This window comes from Mesoplodon densirostris, chromosome 2 (assembly GCF_025265405.1).
Source record: "Mesoplodon densirostris isolate mMesDen1 chromosome 2, mMesDen1 primary haplotype, whole genome shotgun sequence".
Taxonomy (NCBI): Eukaryota; Metazoa; Chordata; class Mammalia; order Artiodactyla; family Ziphiidae; genus Mesoplodon; species Mesoplodon densirostris.
The window spans coordinates 69,731,954-69,750,619 of NC_082662.1; the positions used below are offsets into that span (position 1 = coordinate 69,731,954).

General features: G+C 39.0%; 1 protein-coding gene across 7 annotated transcripts in view; it reads left to right on the forward strand.

Moving 5' to 3' along the window:
* The window catches only part of MIGA1 (mitoguardin 1), a 98,433-nt gene that overhangs the window by 31,131 nt on the left and 48,636 nt on the right, over positions 1-18,666 (forward strand). For all 7 annotated transcript variants that reach the window (XM_060089983.1, XM_060089985.1, XM_060089987.1 and 4 more), the window contains exons 4-7: positions 14-150; positions 1,989-2,115; positions 12,112-12,245; positions 12,989-13,112. In XM_060089983.1, the coding sequence (XP_059945966.1) occupies positions 14-150; positions 1,989-2,115; positions 12,112-12,245; positions 12,989-13,112 (522 nt within the window). The remainder of the gene's footprint in view (positions 1-13; positions 151-1,988; positions 2,116-12,111; positions 12,246-12,988; positions 13,113-18,666) is intronic.

Consider the following 18,666-nt stretch of genomic DNA (forward strand, 5'->3'; position numbering starts at 1 on the left):
GTTTGTTTGGTAGGTTCAAGTTGTTCCAGTAGCAGACAGAATTTGACATTATCTTTAAGTTCTGCCAAAGACAAAGGATCTCAGTCTTATAATTATGCTAATGGAGGACTCTTCAGTAAATACTCAGGTTCTGCACAAAGTTTGGCCTCTGTAAGTAAAGAAAAAATTTTTATTAGTTTTTTCTTTTAACTTTATTTATATATCTATTGTTATCTATTGGTTTAAATGTCATACAGTTATAGATAGCTCTTAGTATGGAAAGAAGCTTAAGAGATCTGGTTGATCCTATTTTCTTCAGGCAAGTAAAATTATCCTTTTGCTAAATATTCAGCCAGCTTGGTTCCAGGTTTTTTTGAGTTAAGTGATGTGGTCCCATGGAGTCCTCTGAGGATGATGTTGGTATGGAAGTGTTGCTTCAAAGCTAGATGTTCTGCAGAAAGCTAGAAGATGCAGCAAACATGGTACTAGGTCACAAAAATCACTTGATGAACCTGCCAAGTGTGGAGTTCTTCACCTCTTTCTTGACAGCATTAATATAGTATTGATTGACAGGTGAAAAATGAAGTTAATATTTGTTTAAATCTAATGTAGTTTAAAAATTATTTTAAAAATTAGGTAGAATGTGCACTTCCTACTAAATAAAGAAGAGGCAAAAAGCAAACAGTGAAAAATGTGCTCCTGATCTTCTCAATTCCCCTCCTCAGAGACGAACACTGACAATTTCTTATGTGTATACTTCCAGGGAGAATATGCCTCTACCATCATGTATATTCATTTAAAAAATAGTCTAAAAAATAAAAAATACTTTATAGAATACCATAATCTGTTCCATACCTTGCTTCTGTATTTCGTTGGAATATACAGCTGCCCCATTCTTAAATGCCTAAAAATATACCAAATTTTTAAAGGCTATTCTGTGGTAGGAACATCTAGATCAAAGGCGTGCAGACTCTCAATTCATCTGTGAAACTGAGCTGGATAATGAAGTATATGCCCATTCTATAATCTGGGGTACCTCTGTGTTGAATTTTCTCAACTGAAAGTTGAAGCTGTTCTTGACTAGAGAAAAGGAGTTTTATGGTAAGAGTATAAGTACAAGTCTTTAGAATCACTTTACTATATGTGCCTTAGCTGACCTAGTCATTCCACTGCCGGGGCTGTGAACCCAGATTTCTGCCTCTTACTGAGCGCCTCAGTGAGGGTCATGACAGCAGGAGTGGAAAAGGAGGGAACAGGGTCCACAAAACTTGGTAACTGGATATGAGAGGTGTGGGAAGAGAAGTTAGAGAAGACTTCTTGTTATCTAGTTTGAGGAATTATGGAGATAAAAGTACTGTTAGTGAACTTGGGAGGAGGAAGAGTTTTTGTTGTGGGAAGAAGCAGAGCTCTTTTTTGATATAGTCATTTTGAGATGCCAACAGAAGAGCCAAGTGGAGTCACCAAATAGGCAGGTGGAAGTGTGGGCTTAGATTTCTCAAAAGAGGACAGAACTGAAGTTCAAGATTTGAGAGTCATTTGCATAGAGGTGACTGAAATGATTGGCTCAGTGGACCTTGCTAGAGAAGGGAAGATGACAGAGGCTTTTCGATTTTCGTTATTACATAGTAGAGAATCAGCATTGTAATAAGTTCTAAAAGGAAAATAAGCTAGCTCCCTTAAATCAAAGTAGGTGTGGGTAACATTTATAAGTAAATACTTAATGACAGTAAAGTATAAAAATAACTCCTTGATTTTTGATGGAAATATCTGATTTATATTCAAAATATTGTTCTAGTTGTATATTTTTGAGCAAACAAGGGTTCAGAATACTTAGGGCCCTATGACTCTTAAGTTTGACTGAATATAATCAGATTTAATTCTTCAGGTAGAAATTCCATGGGTTGTTATACCAGGATTTGGATTTACATAAATAATTTATAAATATAAAAGATAGCTAAATACTATTACAAAAGAGATTTTGAAGTAACTTCTGTCCATTTTAATTTTAGGTCCAGAGTGTCAATTCTTGTCATAGCTGTGCTTGTGGCAATTCTAATTCCTGGGACAAAGCAGATGAAGATGATATTAAACTTGTTAATATTCCTGTGACCACTCCTGAGAACCTATACTTGATGGGTAGGAATAACATAATGAAGTTTTAAGATACAGTATTCACATTTAATGTGAAACAGAAGAATGATGAATTGTTCTAAGGGAAGCAACTATAATTCTAAAATGTTCTCATCTGTTGACTCTAGTCTACATAACATAACATGTTGTGTTAGCCTCCTGAGGCTACTGTTAAAATTACCACAAACTTGGTGGTTTAAAACAATAGAAATATATTCTTTCAGAGTTCTGGAGGCCTGAAGTCTGAAATCATTATCACTGGGCTGAAATCAAGGTGGCATTTGGGCCATGCTCCCTCTGGAGGCTTGGAGGAGAATTCATTCCGTGCCTCTTCCAGCTTCTGGTGGCTTCAGGCTTGTGGCCACATGACTCTAATCTCTGCCTTCCTCTTCACTGTGTGTATCAAATCTCCCTCTGCCTCTCTTTTATAAGGATGGTTGTGATTGGATCTAGAGCCCACCAGATAATTTAGGATAATCTCCCCATGTTAAGATTCTTAGTTCAATCACATCTGCAAAGATACTTTTTTCTTATATGGTAACGTTTACAAGTTCCAGAGACTAGGGCCTGATATCTTTGGGTGGTTATTATTCAATCTATTACACTTACCTAACCTAATCTGTTGACTTCTATCTAATGAATCTATCAAAATCCACTTTATATAGTCTTTTATCTAGATATCATTTGTATTCTTCCTATATCTAGAAAGGATTTTAGATAGAAAGAGGCCTGTGTTTACAGCTCAAACATGAGCATGTCTAGAAAGTCTCACTGGAGCCCAGGAAGAGAACCAGAGACCTTAACACCAAATCAGATTCAAGTGCATTTTCAAATCCTTTCCCCTATTCTTCTGTACTCTATTTCAGGCTATATTCCTTTTAAGGGAAATGCATACTAACTACAAACAAAACCAAAAAAATCTTGATGTGGCCTTGGCCAGTGAGTAGTAAGGGGATAGTGAGTTGGCAGAAGGACTGTGTGTGCCTGCGTGCATTCCCACACTCTAGAATAGTTAAAGACTATATCATCTGTAAAGCAATTATACTCCAATAAAGATGTTAAAAAAAAAAAAAGGACTATATCATCCGCCATGATGTCACAGTAGGTAATCCTGCACCGGGGGAAAGATATAGGAGTAATTCTTCTGCCACCTTTTCCAGGTCTTCTGAGAATTAAGCTCACTATGTTTCTAGATTAACTATGCCTAGTAAACCTACACTCAACACTTCTGTAGGAATATTGAGAGTTAGAATTGAAGAGAAATAGAGTAAAACTAGGGAAGCTACAGGGAGTCTCAGTGTCATAGAATTAGGATCGGTAGGAGATATTGTTTCAATTCCCACCTATAGTTTCAGTTCCCTTCACAGTGTTGACGACATAAAAAATATATTGGTAACATGTTTGAATTCCTGTTACAAAACTTCTGATATGTGACAGTTTGGGCCACGTTCTGCAGTCAAGTGAGACACAGTACTTCCTGAGAGGTAACTTTTATCTTTGGACAACTTTGCTGTTAGATAATTCTTCCTTATATTTAGCCAAAATAATCAGAAGGATAGAGAGTGGATGGAGTGAGAGGAGGATGAAGGAATTAGAATTGTATAGCTTGGAAAAAGGAAGTCTTTTAAGTGAATAAATTTTTTAGAAGGAAGATCCAGACAATGATTCTTTGCTACAGAAAATTAAACAATTTAAGGCTTACATTTCATTTAAAGAACATCTTATTTGTTTAGAGTTGTAGGTTCTCCATATAACTGAAGAAATGATTTTAGAGGACAGGTATTCTCTAGCTACCATATTTTAAAAACATCTTCAGAATGACTTGGTCAGATTCTTAAGCAGCTTTTAAAGATCTTTTACTTTTATATGTCTAGAAAAATTGAGGTTTTGAAATATTTTGGGTTTGTTTGAAGTGCATAATTATTTTGGTAAGCCTTTTTTTTTTAATTTGGAGAAAAAGAGGTACATATTCACCTATTTTCCCACAAAAGCTTTCTATAAGGAGGGATATGAAATTCCTACTCAGATTGTAACCCTTTATTGGTTCTTCTTGTATATTTTAACTCTGGCCCAGCACTTTATCCATCCAAATCAGCAAGTTGGTGTCAGGGTGGTCTAAGACACCTTTTGGTGGAAAAAAAGATAGAAAAGACTTTATTCTGGACCTCTGTGCTGTTATCTTTCTTCTTAGCTTTACTCTCTCCTTCTGAGAACCTTTTGTAAACCTGATAGTTTCTTTTTTTTTTTTTTTTTTTTTTGCTGTACGCGGGCCTCTCACTGTTGTGGCCTCTGCCGTTGCAGAGCACAGGCTCCAGACGCGCAGGCTCAGTGGCCATGGCTCACGGGCCTAGCCGCTCTGCGGCATGGGGGATCTTCCCGGACCAGGGCACGAACCCGTGTCCCCTGCATCGGCAGGTGGACTCTCAACCACTGCGCCACCAGGGAAGCCCCTGATAGTTTCTTATCAACTAGTTTCTTCTGTTTGCCCATCAGTTTTCTTTTTCATTTATTGGGATATTTTGAAAGATAGTTATGTGACTATAGAAATTAGCCATTATTGTTAGGACTTGTGATGAATTCATGATATATTTTTTAGAAAAATTCCAAGCACCGTATACCTTTGAGTTACATATTTTAAAAAGGGAAAACATATCAGTCATTTCTCTCTTATTGTTGGTTGACTACATCTGTAGACCTGGAATGTATTGGGATGTTAAAATTCTGCTAAGAAATGATGTGAGCATAAATTTTATTCTTTAGTGCCAAAATCACAGTCACACTGTGCCATTGGTGCTAACTGTATAAAAAACACTTTAGACTGAAAATGATTTTGGTATTGATTTCACTTATTTAAAATTGTTCTGTTCTTGGGACTTCCCTGGTGGCGCAGTGGTTAAGAATCTGCCTGCCAATACAGGGGATGTGGGTTCGATCCCTGGTCTGGGAAGATCCCACATGCTGCGGAGCAACTAAGCCCATGCACCACAACTACTGAGCCTGCGCTCTAGGGCCCACAAGCCACAACTACTGAAGCCAGCGCGCCTAAAGCCCGAGCTCTGCAGCAAGAGAAACCACTGCAATGAGAAGCCTGCGCACCGCAACAAAGAGTAGTCCCCACTTGATGCAACTAGAGAAAGCCCGTGTGCAGCAGCGAAGACCCAATGCAACCAAATAAATTTAAAAACTTTTAAAAATTAATAAAATTGCTCTGGGACTTCCGGGAAAGATGGCGGAAGAGTAAGACGCGGAGATCACCTTCCTCCCCACAGATACACCAGAAATACAGCTACACGTGGAACAACTCCTACAGAACACCTACTGAACGCTGGCAGAAGACCCCAGACCTCCCAAAAGGCAAGAAACTCCCCACATACCTGGGTAGGGCAAAGCAGAGAGATTCCCGCACAGAGGAGCGGTGCCGAGCGGCACTCACCAGCCCGAGAGGCTTGTCTGCTACCCCGCCGGGGCGGGCGGCGCTGGAGCTGAGACTCGGGCTTCGGTCAGAGCGCAGGGAGAGGACTGGGGCTGGCGGCGAGAACTCAGCCTGAAGGGGGCTAATGTGCCACAGCTGGCTGGGAGGGAGTCCGGGAAAACTCTGGAGCTGCCGAAGAGGCAGGAGACTTTTTCTTCCCTCTTCGTTTCCTGGTGCGCGAGGAGAGGGGATTAAGAGCGCTGCGTAAAGGAGCTACAGAGACGGGCGCGAGTCGCGGCTGAAAGCGCGGAGCCCATAGACGGGCGTGGGACGCTGGGGCTGCTGCTGCCGCCGCCAAGAAGCCTGTGAGCGAGCGCAGGTCACTGTCCACACCGGCCTTCCGGGAGCCTGTGCAGCCTGCCACTGCCGGGGTCCCAGGATCCAGGAGCGGCTTCCCTGGGAGAACGCACGGCGCGCCTCGGGCTGGTGCAACGTCACGCCGACCTCTGCCGCTGCAGGCTCGCCCCGCACTCCGTGCCCCTCCCTCCCGCCCAGCCTGAGTGAGCCAGAGTCCCCGAAGAGGCTGCTCCTTTAACCCTGTCCTGTCTGAGCGAAGAACAGACGCCCTCCGGCGACCTACACGCAGAGGCGGGGACAAATCCAAAGCTGAGACCCAGGAGCTGTGAGAACAAAGAAGAGAAAGGGAAACCTCTCCCAGCAGCCTCAGAAGCAGCGGATTAAAGCTCCACAATCAACTTCATGTACCCTACATCTGTGGAATACATGAATAGACAACAAATCATCCCAAATTGAGGAGCCAGGAGTCAGTGCTGTGCCTCTGAGGTGGGAGAGCGAACTTCAGGACACTGGTCCACAAGAGACCTCCCAGCTCCACATAATATCAAACGGCGAAAATCTTCCAGAGATCTCCATCTCAACACCAGCACCCAGCTTCACTCAACGACCAGCAAGCTACAGTGCTGGACACCCTATACCAAACAACTAGCAAGACAGGAACACAACGCCACCCATTAGCAGAGAGGTGGCCTAAAATCATAAAAAGTCCGCAAACACCCCAAAACACACCATCAGACATGGACCTGCCCACCAGAAAGACAAGATCCAGCCTCATCCACCAGAACACAGGCAGTAGTCCCCTCCACCAAGAAGCCTACACAACCCACTAAACCAAGCTTAGCCACTGGGGACAGACACCAAAAACAACGGGAACTACGAACCTGCAGCCTGCAAAAAGGAGACCCCAAACACAGTAACATAAGCAAAATGAGAAGACAGAAAAACACACAGCAGGAGAAGGAGCAAGATAAAAACCCATCAGACCTAACAAATGAAGAGGTAATAGGCAGTCTATCTGAAAAAGAATTCAGAATAATGATGGTAAAGATGATCCAAAATCTTGGAAATAGAATAGACAAAATGCAAGAAACAGTTAACAAGGACCTTGAAGAACTAAAGACGAATCAAGCATCGATTAAAAACACAATAAATGAAATAAAAACTACTCTAGATGGGATCAATAGCAGAATAACTGAGGCAGAAGAACGGATAAGTGAGGTGGAAGATAAAATAGTGGAAATAACTGCTGCAGAGCAAAATAAAGAAAAAAGAATGAAAAGAACAGAGGACAGTCTCAGAGACCTCTGGGACAACATTAAACGCACCAACATTCGAATTATAGGGTTTCCAGAAGAAGAAGAGAAAAAGAAAGGGACTGAGAAAATATTTGAAGAGATTATAGTTGAAAACTTCCCTAATATGGGAAAGGAAATAGTTAATCAAGTCCAGGAGGCACAGAGAGTCCCATACAGAATAAATCCAAGGAGAAATACACCAAGACACATATTAATCAAACTGTCAAAAATTAAACACAAAGAAATCATATTAAAAACAGCAAGGGAAAAACAACAAATAACACACAAGGGAATCCCCATCAGGATAACAGCTGATCTCTCAGCAGAAACTCTACAAGCCAGAAGGGAGTGGCAGGACATACTTAAAGTGATGAAGGAGAAAAACCTGCAACCAAGATTACTCTACCCAGCAAGGATCTCATTCAGATTTGATGGAGAAATTAAAACCTTTACAGACAAGCAAAAGCTGAGAGAGTTCAGCACCACCAAACCAGCTTTACAACAAATGCTAAAGGAACTTCTCTAGGCAAGAAACACAACAGAAGGAAAAGAACTACAATAACGAACCCAAAACAATTAAGAAAATGGGAATAGGAACATACATATCAATAATTACCTTAAATGTAAATGGACTAAATGCTCCCACCAAAAGACACAGACTGGCTGAATGGATACAAAAACAAGACCCATATATATGCTGTCTACAAGAGACCCACTTCAGACCTAGAGACACATACAGACTGAAAGTAAGGGGATGGAAAAAGATATTCCATGCAAATGGAAACCAAAAGAAAGCTGGAGTAGCAATTCTCATATCAGACAAAATAGACTTTAAAATAAAGACTACTAGAAGAGACAAAGAAGGACACTACATAATGATCAAGGGATCAATCCAAGAAGAAGATATAACAATTGAAAATATTTATGCACCAAACATAGGAGCACCTCAATACATAAGGGAAATATTAACAGCCATAAAAGGAGAAATCGACAGTAACACAATCATAGTAGGGGACTTTAACACCCCACTTTCACCAATGGACAGGTCATCCAAAATGAAAATAAATAAGGAAACACAAGCTTTAAATGATACATTAAACAAGATGGACTTAATTGATATTTATAGGACATTCCATCCAAAAACAACAGAATACACATTTTTCTCAAGTGCTCATGGAACATTCTCCAGGATAGATCATATCTTGGGTCACAAATCAAGCCTTGGTATATTTAAGAAAATTGAAATTGTATCAAGTATCTTTTCCGACCACAATGCTATGAGACTAGATATCAATCACAGGAAAAGAGCTGTAAAACATACAAACACATGGAGGCTAAACAATACACTACTTAATAACGAAGTGATCACTGAAGAAATCAAAGAGGAAATTAAAAAATACCTAGAAACAAATGACAATGGAGACACGACGACCCAAAACCTATGGGGTGCAGCAAAAGCAGTTCTAAGAGGGAAGTTTATGGCAATACAATCCCACCTTAAGAAACAGGAAATATCTCGAATAAACAACCTAACCTTGCACCTAAAGCAATTAGAGAAAGAAGAACAAAAACATCCCAAAGTTAGCAGAAGGAAAGAAATCATAAAAATCAGATCAAAAATAAATGAAAAAGAAATGAAGGAAACTATAGCAAAGATCAATAAAACTAAAAGCTGGTTCTTTGAGAAGATAAACAAAATTGATAAACCATTAGCCAGACTCATCAAGAAAAAAAGGGAGAAGACTCTAATCAATAGAATTAGAAATGAAAAAGGAGAAGTAACAACTGACACTGCAGAAATACAAAAGATCATGAGAGATTACTATAAGCAACTCTATGCCAATAAAATGGACAACCTGGAAGAAATGGACAAATTCTTAGAAATGCACAACCTGCCAAGACTGAATCAGGAAGAAATAGAAAATATGAACAGACCAATCACAAGCACTGAAATTGAAACTGTGATTAAAAATCTTCCAACAAACAAAAGCCCAGGACCAGATGGCTTCACAGGCGAATTCTATCAAGCATTTAGAGAAGAGCTAACACCTATCCTTCTCAAACTCTTCCAAAATATAGCAGAGGGAGGAACACTCCCAAACTCATTCTACGAGGCCACCATCACCTTGATACCAAAACCAGACAAGGATGTCACAAAGAAAGAAAACTACAGGCCAATATCACTGATGAACATAGATGCAAAAATCCTCAACAAAATACTAGCAAACAGAATCCAACAGCACATTAAAAGGATCATACACCATGATCAAGTGGGGTTTATTCCAGGAATGCAAGGATTCTTCAATATACGCAAATCAATCAATGTGATACACCATATTAACAAACTAAAGGAGAAAAACCATATGATCATCTCAATAGATGCAGAGAAAGATTTTGACAAAATTCAACACCCATTTATGATAAAAACCCTGCAGAAAGTAGGCATAGAGGGAACTTTCCTCAACATAATAAAGGCCATATATGACAAACCCACAGCCAGCATCGTCCTCAATGGTGAAAAACTGAAACCATTTCCACTAAGATCAGGAACAAGACAAGGTTGCCCACTCTCACCACTCTTATTCAACATAGTTTTGGAAGTTTTAGCCACAGCAATCAGAGAAGAAAAGGAAATAAAAGGAATCCAAATGGGAAAAGAAGAAGTAAAGCTGTCACTGTTTGCAGATGACATGATACTATACATAGAGAATCCTAAAGATGCTACCAGAAAACTACTAGAGCTAATCAATGAATTTGGAAAAGTTGCAGGATACAAAATTAATGCACAGAAATCTCTGGCATTCCTATATACTAATGATGAAAAATCTGAAAGTGAAATCAAGGAAACACTCCCATTTACCATTGCAACAAAAAGAATAAAATATCTAGGAATAAACCTACCTAAGGAGACAAAAGACCTGTATGCAGAAAATTATAAGACACTGATGAAAGAAATTAAAGATGATACAAATAGATGGAGAGATGTACCATGTTCTTGGATTGGAAGAATCAACATTGTGAAAATGACTCTACTACCCAAAGCAATCTACAGATTCAATGCAATCCCTATCAAACTACCAATGGCATTTTTCACAGAACTAGAACAAAAAATTTCACAATTTGTATGGAAACACAAAAGACCCCGAATAGCCAAAGCAATCTTGAGAACGAAAAACGGAGCTGGTGGAATCAGGCTCCCTGACTTCAGACTATACTACAAAGCTACAGTAATCAAGACAGTATGGTACTGGCACAAAAACAGAAAGATAGATCAATGGAACAGGATAGAAAGCCCAGAGATAAACCCACGGACATATGGTCACCTTATCTTTGATAAAGGAGGCAGGAATGTACAGTGGAGAAAGGACAGTCTCTTCAATAAGTGGTGCTGGGAAAACTGGACAGGGACATGTAAAAGTATGAGATTAGATCACTCCCTAACACCATACACAAAAATTAGCTCAAAATGGATTAAAGACCTAAATGTAAGGCCAGGCACTATCAAACTCCTAGAGGAAAACATAGGCAGAACACTCTATGACATAAATCACAGCAAGATCCTTTTTGACCCACCTCCTAGAGAAATGGAAATAAAGACAAAAATAAACACATGGGACCTAATGAAACTTCAAAGCTTTTGCACAGCAAAGGAAACCATAAACAAGACGAAAAGACAACCCTCAGAATGGGAGAAAATATTTGCAAATGAAGCAACTGACAAAGGATTAATCTCCAAAATTTATAAGCAGCTCATGCAGCTCAATAGCAAAAAAACAAACAACCCAATCCAAAAATGGGCAGAAGACCTAAATAGACATTTCTCCACAGAAGATATACAGACAGCCAACAAACACATGAAAGGATGCTCAACATCTTTACTCATTAGAGAAATGCAAATCAAAACTACAATGAGATATCATCTCACACCAGTCAGAATGGCCATCATCAAAAAATCTAGAAACAATAAATGCTGGAGAGGGTGTGGAAAAAAGGGAACACTCTTGCACTGCTGGTGGGAATGTGAATTGGTACAGCCACTATGGAGAACGGTATGGAGGTTCCTTAAAAAACTACAAATAGAACTACCATATGACCCAGCAATCCCACTACTGGGCATATACCCTGAGAAAACCATAATTCAAAAAGAGACATGTACCAAAATGTTCATAGCAGCCCTATTTACAATAGCCTGGAGATGGAAACTACCTAAGTGTCCATCATCGGATGAATGGATAAAGAAGATGTGGCACATATATACAATGGAATATTACTCAGCCATAAAAAGAAATGAAATTGAGCTATTTGTAATGAGGTGGATGGACCTAGAGTCTGTCATACAGAGTGAAGTAAGTCAGAAAGAGAAAGACAAATACTGTATGCTGACACATATATATGGAATTTAAGAAAAAAATGTCATCAAGAACATAGGGGTAAGACAGGAATAAAGACACAGACCTACTAGAGCATGGACTTGAGGATATGGGGAGGGGGAAGGGTAAGCTGTGACAAAGTGAAAGAGCGGCATGGACATATATACACTACCAAACGTAAGGTAGATAGCTAGTGGGAAGCAGCCGCATAGCACAGGGAGATCAGCTCGGTTCTTTGTGACCGCCTGGAGGGGTGGGATAGGGAGGGTGGGAGGGAGACGCAAAAGGGAGGGGATATGGGAACATATGTATATGTATAACTGATTAAATTTGTAAAAAAAAAAAAAAAAAAAAAGATCAGGTGGTTTCACCAGAAAAAAAAAATAATAAAATAAATAAATAAAATTGCTCTGTTCTTGGGAAATCGCAGGCAGTCCAGTGGTTAGGACTCAGCACTTTCACTGCAGGGGCCTGGGTTCAGTCCCTGGTTGGGGAACTAAGATCCTGGAAGCCATGTGGCACGGCCAGAAAAAAAATAAAATAAAATTGTTCTGTTCTCAATTTTTAGGTATGGAATTGTTTGAAGAGGCATTGCGTCGATGGGAACAAGCTCTAACCTTTCGAAATAGACAGGCTGAAGACGAAGCCTGTAGTTCCATTAAACTGGGTGCGGGAGATGCCATTGCAGAAGAAAGTGTAGATGTAAGGATGATTTATTTGGGAGTGGTCTTCATAATATTGGAAGAGTTGAACTATTTTTAATGTTGATTCAGTGTACTTGATTTCTGTGGCATTTAATAGAACTTTTTTTTTTCTTCCTTGGGATTGTGTGGGGATATTTCTTACTGGGCGTTTCCTGTTCGGTCAGTTGTTAAACCCCAAATTGGCAATTCATCATTGTTTCCTGAGTGTTCAAGAAAATAAAAAATTAAGCAGATATGATGTCTAAAGGAATTTTTAAAAGTCTGTTTTGTGCTTTGGGTTTAATTAAGTGCCATTATATACATAAAAATCACACAGAGTTAGAGCTAGACTCATCTAGGTTAGTGATTCTCAAATTTGAGCATGCATCAGAAGCCTCTGAAAGGCTTGCTGAAAAATAGATTCGGGGGTCCCACCTTTAGGGTTTCTAATTCATTTCTAATTTGCAATTCTAACAAGTTCCCAGGTAATACTGATGATGTTGGTTCAGGGACCTTATTTTGAGAACTTTACTTTGAGATCTAGTCCAACTCCTTAATTTTACAGATTACGAAATGGAAATGATTTTATCTGAGGCACAGCTAGAACTCAGGCCTCCTGACTTCTATCACAGTATTCTCACCACCCCAACAGTATTTTTTTATATCCCTCACTTTTCTGCCTTTCATTTAAAAATGGAAAGTTCTTAGAATTTTAACATTAGAATCTAATATTTGCTGTGTGTACTTTTTCTCTCCTTACAGGATATTATTAGTACTGAATTTATCCATAAACTTGAAGCTCTGTTGCAAAGAGCATATCGTCTCCAGGAGGAGTTTGAAGCTACTCTAGGGGCATCTGATCCTAATTCCCTTGCTAATGATATGGGTAAGGTGGTTATTTTATATGGTTTTTATGAAATGTGTGATTTTTTTCTTTTCTATTCTTGGAATCATTGGCTTAAATATATTCATATGGTTACATACTTTTTAGAAAATAGCCAAGAGAAAAAGAGTACTATCATATTTATTGTTTTTTTCTTTCAGTTTAACTTTTCAAGTGAACTTATTGACATAAATTCAAGTACTTACCATAGATAGGATTGTAACATTATTTTAAAATTACATTCTAAGTGAAAGAATCCCAGTTAAAGTGTTAGAGGGAGGAAAAAAATAATAATATAAAAATGGGAGAGAGACACACTACCTCAGAAACAGGCATGTAGCTCATGACTTACATTTAAAGTATTTTAAGTGATTCCATTTCTTGACCCAATTTCAGTTGCAGGCTACATTTTGATGTAAGTAGTCAATACATATGTTAATATATACCATTATCTTTGTTTCCTACTTTAAAGAAAATAGAACTTTGAAGAGACTTCTTAAGTGAAGTCTTCCAAGGAAAGAATGATTAAAATTGCTTCCAGGAGTTCCCTGGTGGCTTAGTGGTTAGGATTCTGGGCTTTCGCTGTGATGGCCTGGGCTGGTTGGTGAACTGAGATCCTGGAAGCTGCCCAGCGCGGTCAAAAAAAAGCTTCCTTGACTTCAGTAAGTCATCCAAAGAATGAAATAAAATAAAATTACATTATATTTTTTTTTTGTTAAAAGTAATTTAAATTTTTTATTTGAGGAGGATTTTTGTTTTCTAATAAAGAAAAAATTGTTAAGGCTTGTTAAGTTTTTCCACATTTATTTCTGAACATGAAGTACTGAAAGTGGCTGCATTTTGAGATGTTTACATATTTATATATTTTGAATTTAGGTAAAAGATTTCACTTGTATTAGAATTATGAATTTCTGTCTATATGTTACAGTGAGGGTTATGTGAAACCTCTGCATTAATTTCGGTCTTTGCTTTTTCAAACTGTTACTGTCACCAAAAATTATTCATTAGACTTGAATGAATAGTTTTTTAAAAGTTTCTCTGCTTTTGGCATAGGTATAATATTTTGACATGGAGATTCAGGCCAGAAGAAAAGTAGACAGTATTCATGTCAACAAATAGAATTTGTCAAAGGTTTCTATTTATATATTTTTTTACACAATTTCTTTTGTAACTTATTAGAATGGCATTTATGATAGTAGGTAGGAAAAAGAACAGAGAGAAGCATTTTTGTAAATGAATTTTTACTGGAGTATAGTTGCTTTACAATGTTGTGTTAGTTTCTACTGTACAGCAAAAATGAATCAGCTATACATATATCCCCTCTGTTTTGGATTTCCTTCCTCTTTAGGTCATCCCAGTGCATTAAGTAGAGTTCCCTGTGCTGTACAGTATGTTCTCATTAGTTATCTATTTTATACTTAGTATCAATAGTGTATATGTGTCAATCCCAATCTCCTAATTCCTCCCCCTGCAGAAGCATTTTTAAAAGAAGTCAAATGTAAAAATGGGAATGGAACAACTAGAAGAGATAGCAAAGTGGTTAAGTAGCAAGGAAAGCCACAGAGAAAAAGAAGTAGGAAAAAATTATAAATATAAGGAAGGAAGAGGAAGAGGACCTGAGACTTTTATCCTTTTATTCTAGGAATGGAGGCTTTGCCCTCACTGTTGTAATCTTCTGCTTGCAGTTTTTGTTTAGCCTCATGATAAAGATCATGTAGATGTGTAGTTCTTGTACTTGTTAGTCTTCTAATATGCATCTCAGATTTTGTTCTGTTTGGCATACTCAAAGTTTCTTTTTTCTACACTGTCCGTAGAGGTTGGTGGAATCCATCTCTGATTTCTTCAGTTTATTAGGTAATAAAGGTTTTTTGGGTATTGCCCAGAGGGTCTGCTTTGGGTTTACATTGCATCTGGACAAGAAGACCCCTGGGCAAATGGCTTAATTTCTGGGGCCTTCAAGTTGTTTCTGAGGAAATTGTTGTTAATTTGGAACTCTAAATGGGTAGGATTTCTAGAGTAGGACTCATAATCAGTCTATCCATTTGGTTAGCTTAGGTTTGTAATAAGTTCCTGTCTTAACCTGAGCTGTCAGTGGCTACTAGGCTGGCTGGCTTTTCCCCGCAGCCTAGCAGTGCCTTGGCCTGTTATTGCCCTGGAGATTCCAGTTGACATGAAGCTGTTATATTTTGTTCCTTCTTGGGAATTATTTGGATGTTCTTCTATATCGCAAGTTTCCATTTTGGAACTTCTGGATTCAAAGAGCTGAATCTATGGCCAGGAGTCTAGTAGGGAAGTAGTTCTGTTATATCTGTTATTTGATATTAATCAAAATTGCTTAGAAGTCAGTTAACTCTCCTCATTCTCTAAATCCAAATTCATTTTACACATTTAATGTATATTAATGAGAGGCAACTTATAATTAGTTGTCATAAGTAAAGAGAGGTTAACAAATACCTTCAGAGGCTCAGGGGTGAATTTAAACCAAGTATTGAACTGACTTCAGTGAATACTTTATTGTGTTTGGAATTTGCTTTGTCTTATTTGATAAAATCAATTTTTTTTTCTCCTAAGAATTTGATAGGTTTTCAAGGTTGGAAGATTTTTTAGCAGTCATCTAATTTATCTCCTTTCCCCCTGGACTTAATATTTGACAGGTACCATTGTTTGCATGTCACCATGTTCCAGGACCTTTGCTAAGGCCCATAGTTTCTTCTCTGAGTCAGGCACAATTCTAAGTAAAAATTATGTCACTTAATCCTTACAAATTTTATGAGGTAAGTATAGTTATCCTTATTTTTCAGACGGGGAGAGAGGTACAGAGGTATTAAATCACTTCCCCAGAGTTACATAGCTATTAAGTGACAGAACTTAGATTTGGGCCCAGGCGGCTGGCTTTGGAGTCCATAAACCACCATGCTGTATTGCCTCACCACTTAGAAGACAGACATGTTCTTTGAATGGTAGGATTGACTGTGAACTCTTTGTAGCAAAGTTCCCTGCAAGAAATGTCTTGGAGCAGGTAGTCTGGAATCCCCACAGCTGTGGAAGTAAGGAACCTTATTTCTGGTGATGGTATCATTTATTTAGTGTGGATCTTCCTTTCCTTTAAATTTTTTCTTCCTCCATATCTATCTGGGGATCTGCAATGAACTCATGCATCTTTCCTCCTCTCTCAGGCCCTCTAGGCAGTCTAGACAGACTTCGCGCATTTTATTTTTTTAAAATATTTATTTATTTATTTGGCTGCGTCGGGTCTTAGTTGCAGCACGCGGGATCTTCGTTGCAGCATGTGGGATCTTTTGTTGCGGCGCGTGGCCTTCAGAGCGCGGGATCAGTATCTGTGGCACATGGGCTCTCTAGTTGTGGCGTGCAGGCTCTAGAGTGCACAGGCTTAGTTACCCCATAGCATGTGTGATCTTAGTTCCCCAACCAGGGATTGAACCTGCATTCCCTGCACTGGAAGGCAGATTCTTAACCACTGGACCACCAGGGAAGTCCCTCACGCGTTTTATAGAAGGGAGTTATCAAGATTTAATCCAGGAACTGAAGATGTGAACTGCTGTATTTACCTGAGGGAATGGGGGGAGAGGGCCCAACTGTGCCAGCTGAATTTAGTGTAGCACTTTAATGAGTTACTCTGGTGGATTACCTTTTGGCCTATATTTGCATAATAGCTAAAAATACAAACTCAAGATTCAAACCAACTGGGTTCAAATTCTGTCTTCACCATTTATTAGCTGTGTGATTATGTAACTTGTCTAAGCCTCAGCTTCTTCATCTGAAAAATGGGCATGTAGTACCTATTTAACAAAGTAATTATGAGAATTATATTAACAAATAAAAAGTCTAGGGAACAGGGTAACAATATTTATTAGGTTGGAGTTTGGAACTTCTCTGGAACTCTCTGAGGAAGACCATCATTTTTACCTCTAGGATATTAGGCTGTGGTTTGATAGGACCTACCTTATCCTACATTGACCAATTTCAAGGTATTCTTTAAAATTTCTGGTCCGGTGATACCTTTTCCGTGTTTTCCAGTGAGGCAGTTATTTTCTTCCTGTCTTTTTTTTTTTTTTTTTTTTTTTGGCCACTACACGTGGCTTGATTGAACCCATGCCCTCGGCAGTGAAAGTGCGGAGTCCTAACCACTGAACCGCCAGGGAATTCCCTCTTCCTGTCATTTTTAATGGGGCTTTAGGAAGGAGAAGTAGATGCTTTTTTTTTAAATTTTATTTATTTATTTTGGCTGTGTTGGGTCTTCATTGCGGCACACAGGCTTCTCTAATTGCAGTGCGAGGATTTCTCTAGTTGCAGCGTGCGGGCTCATTAGTTGTGGCGCATGGGCTTAGTTGTGGTATGTGGGATCTTAGTTCCCCAACTAGGGGCCGAACCTGGGCCCCCTGCATTGAGTTAAGAACGTGGAGTCTTAACCACTGGACCACCAGGGAAGTCTGGAGAAGTAGATGCTTGTGCTCTGTCATCTTGAACTAGAAATTCTGGACATTATAATTACAGAGCCTAAGGACTACATTAACTTGTAACATTGCTAATGTAGAGCTAATGGTTAACTAAAACTTTTAAGTTCTTTGTTGTTACTGTTAGATGTTATTATTAAGCCACATCTTCCTAGATTTGTTCCTGTACAGTTGTGTTTTTGGACCCAAGGTTTAGATGTTATGTTTATTATTCCTACTAAATTGTCATTTCTCAGTCATCATTCTGAATTAAAATAGTTTTAGATTTTGATTTGACATCCCTTTTAGCTTTCTGTCACTTTCTAATTTGTTCAGTTTGGTCTATTTCGTCATCAATGCTCTCATTGAAACCATTAACAAAAAATGCTTAAAGGAAAACTTATTTCCCTCTACTTAACAATTTCTGACACCAAATGAGTGGATTTTCCACACCAAGCAATTCTCCGGTTCTCTTTGGACACCAACTGGGTATCCTGCAATTTAATTCACTTCAAATACTAATTACCCAGCGTTAACTGACTCCACAGGTAAAGGGCTCATCTCACAAGGCTGCCCCCCCTCATATGCCAATCGTAAATCCAGGCCTCCCATGCTTCTGACCAACTGTCTGTAAATCAGAGGTTCCCACCACTCCCTCCTTGGGCTTCATAATTTACTAGAATGGCTCACAGAATTCCAGGAAACACTTTTCTTACTATTACTGGTTAATTATGAAAGATATAACTTAGCAACAGTCAAATGGAAGAGGTGCATAGGGCATGGTATGGGGAATGGGTGTAGAACTTTCATACCCCCTCCAGACACAACATTCTCCCGGCACCGGGTTGTGTTCACCAACGTGGAGCTCTCTAAACCCTACAGTTTAGTGTTCTTATGGAGATTCCATTATGTAGACATGATTGATTAAATCATTGGCTATTGGTGATTAACTTAATCCCCAGCCTCTCTCCCTTCAGGGGTCAGGGTTGGAGTTGAAAGTTCCAACTTTCTAATCAGAGGTTTTGTTCCTTTGGCAACCATCCCCCATCCTCCAAGAGTCACCTTATCAACATAAACTCAGGTATAGTTGAAAGGGGCTTATT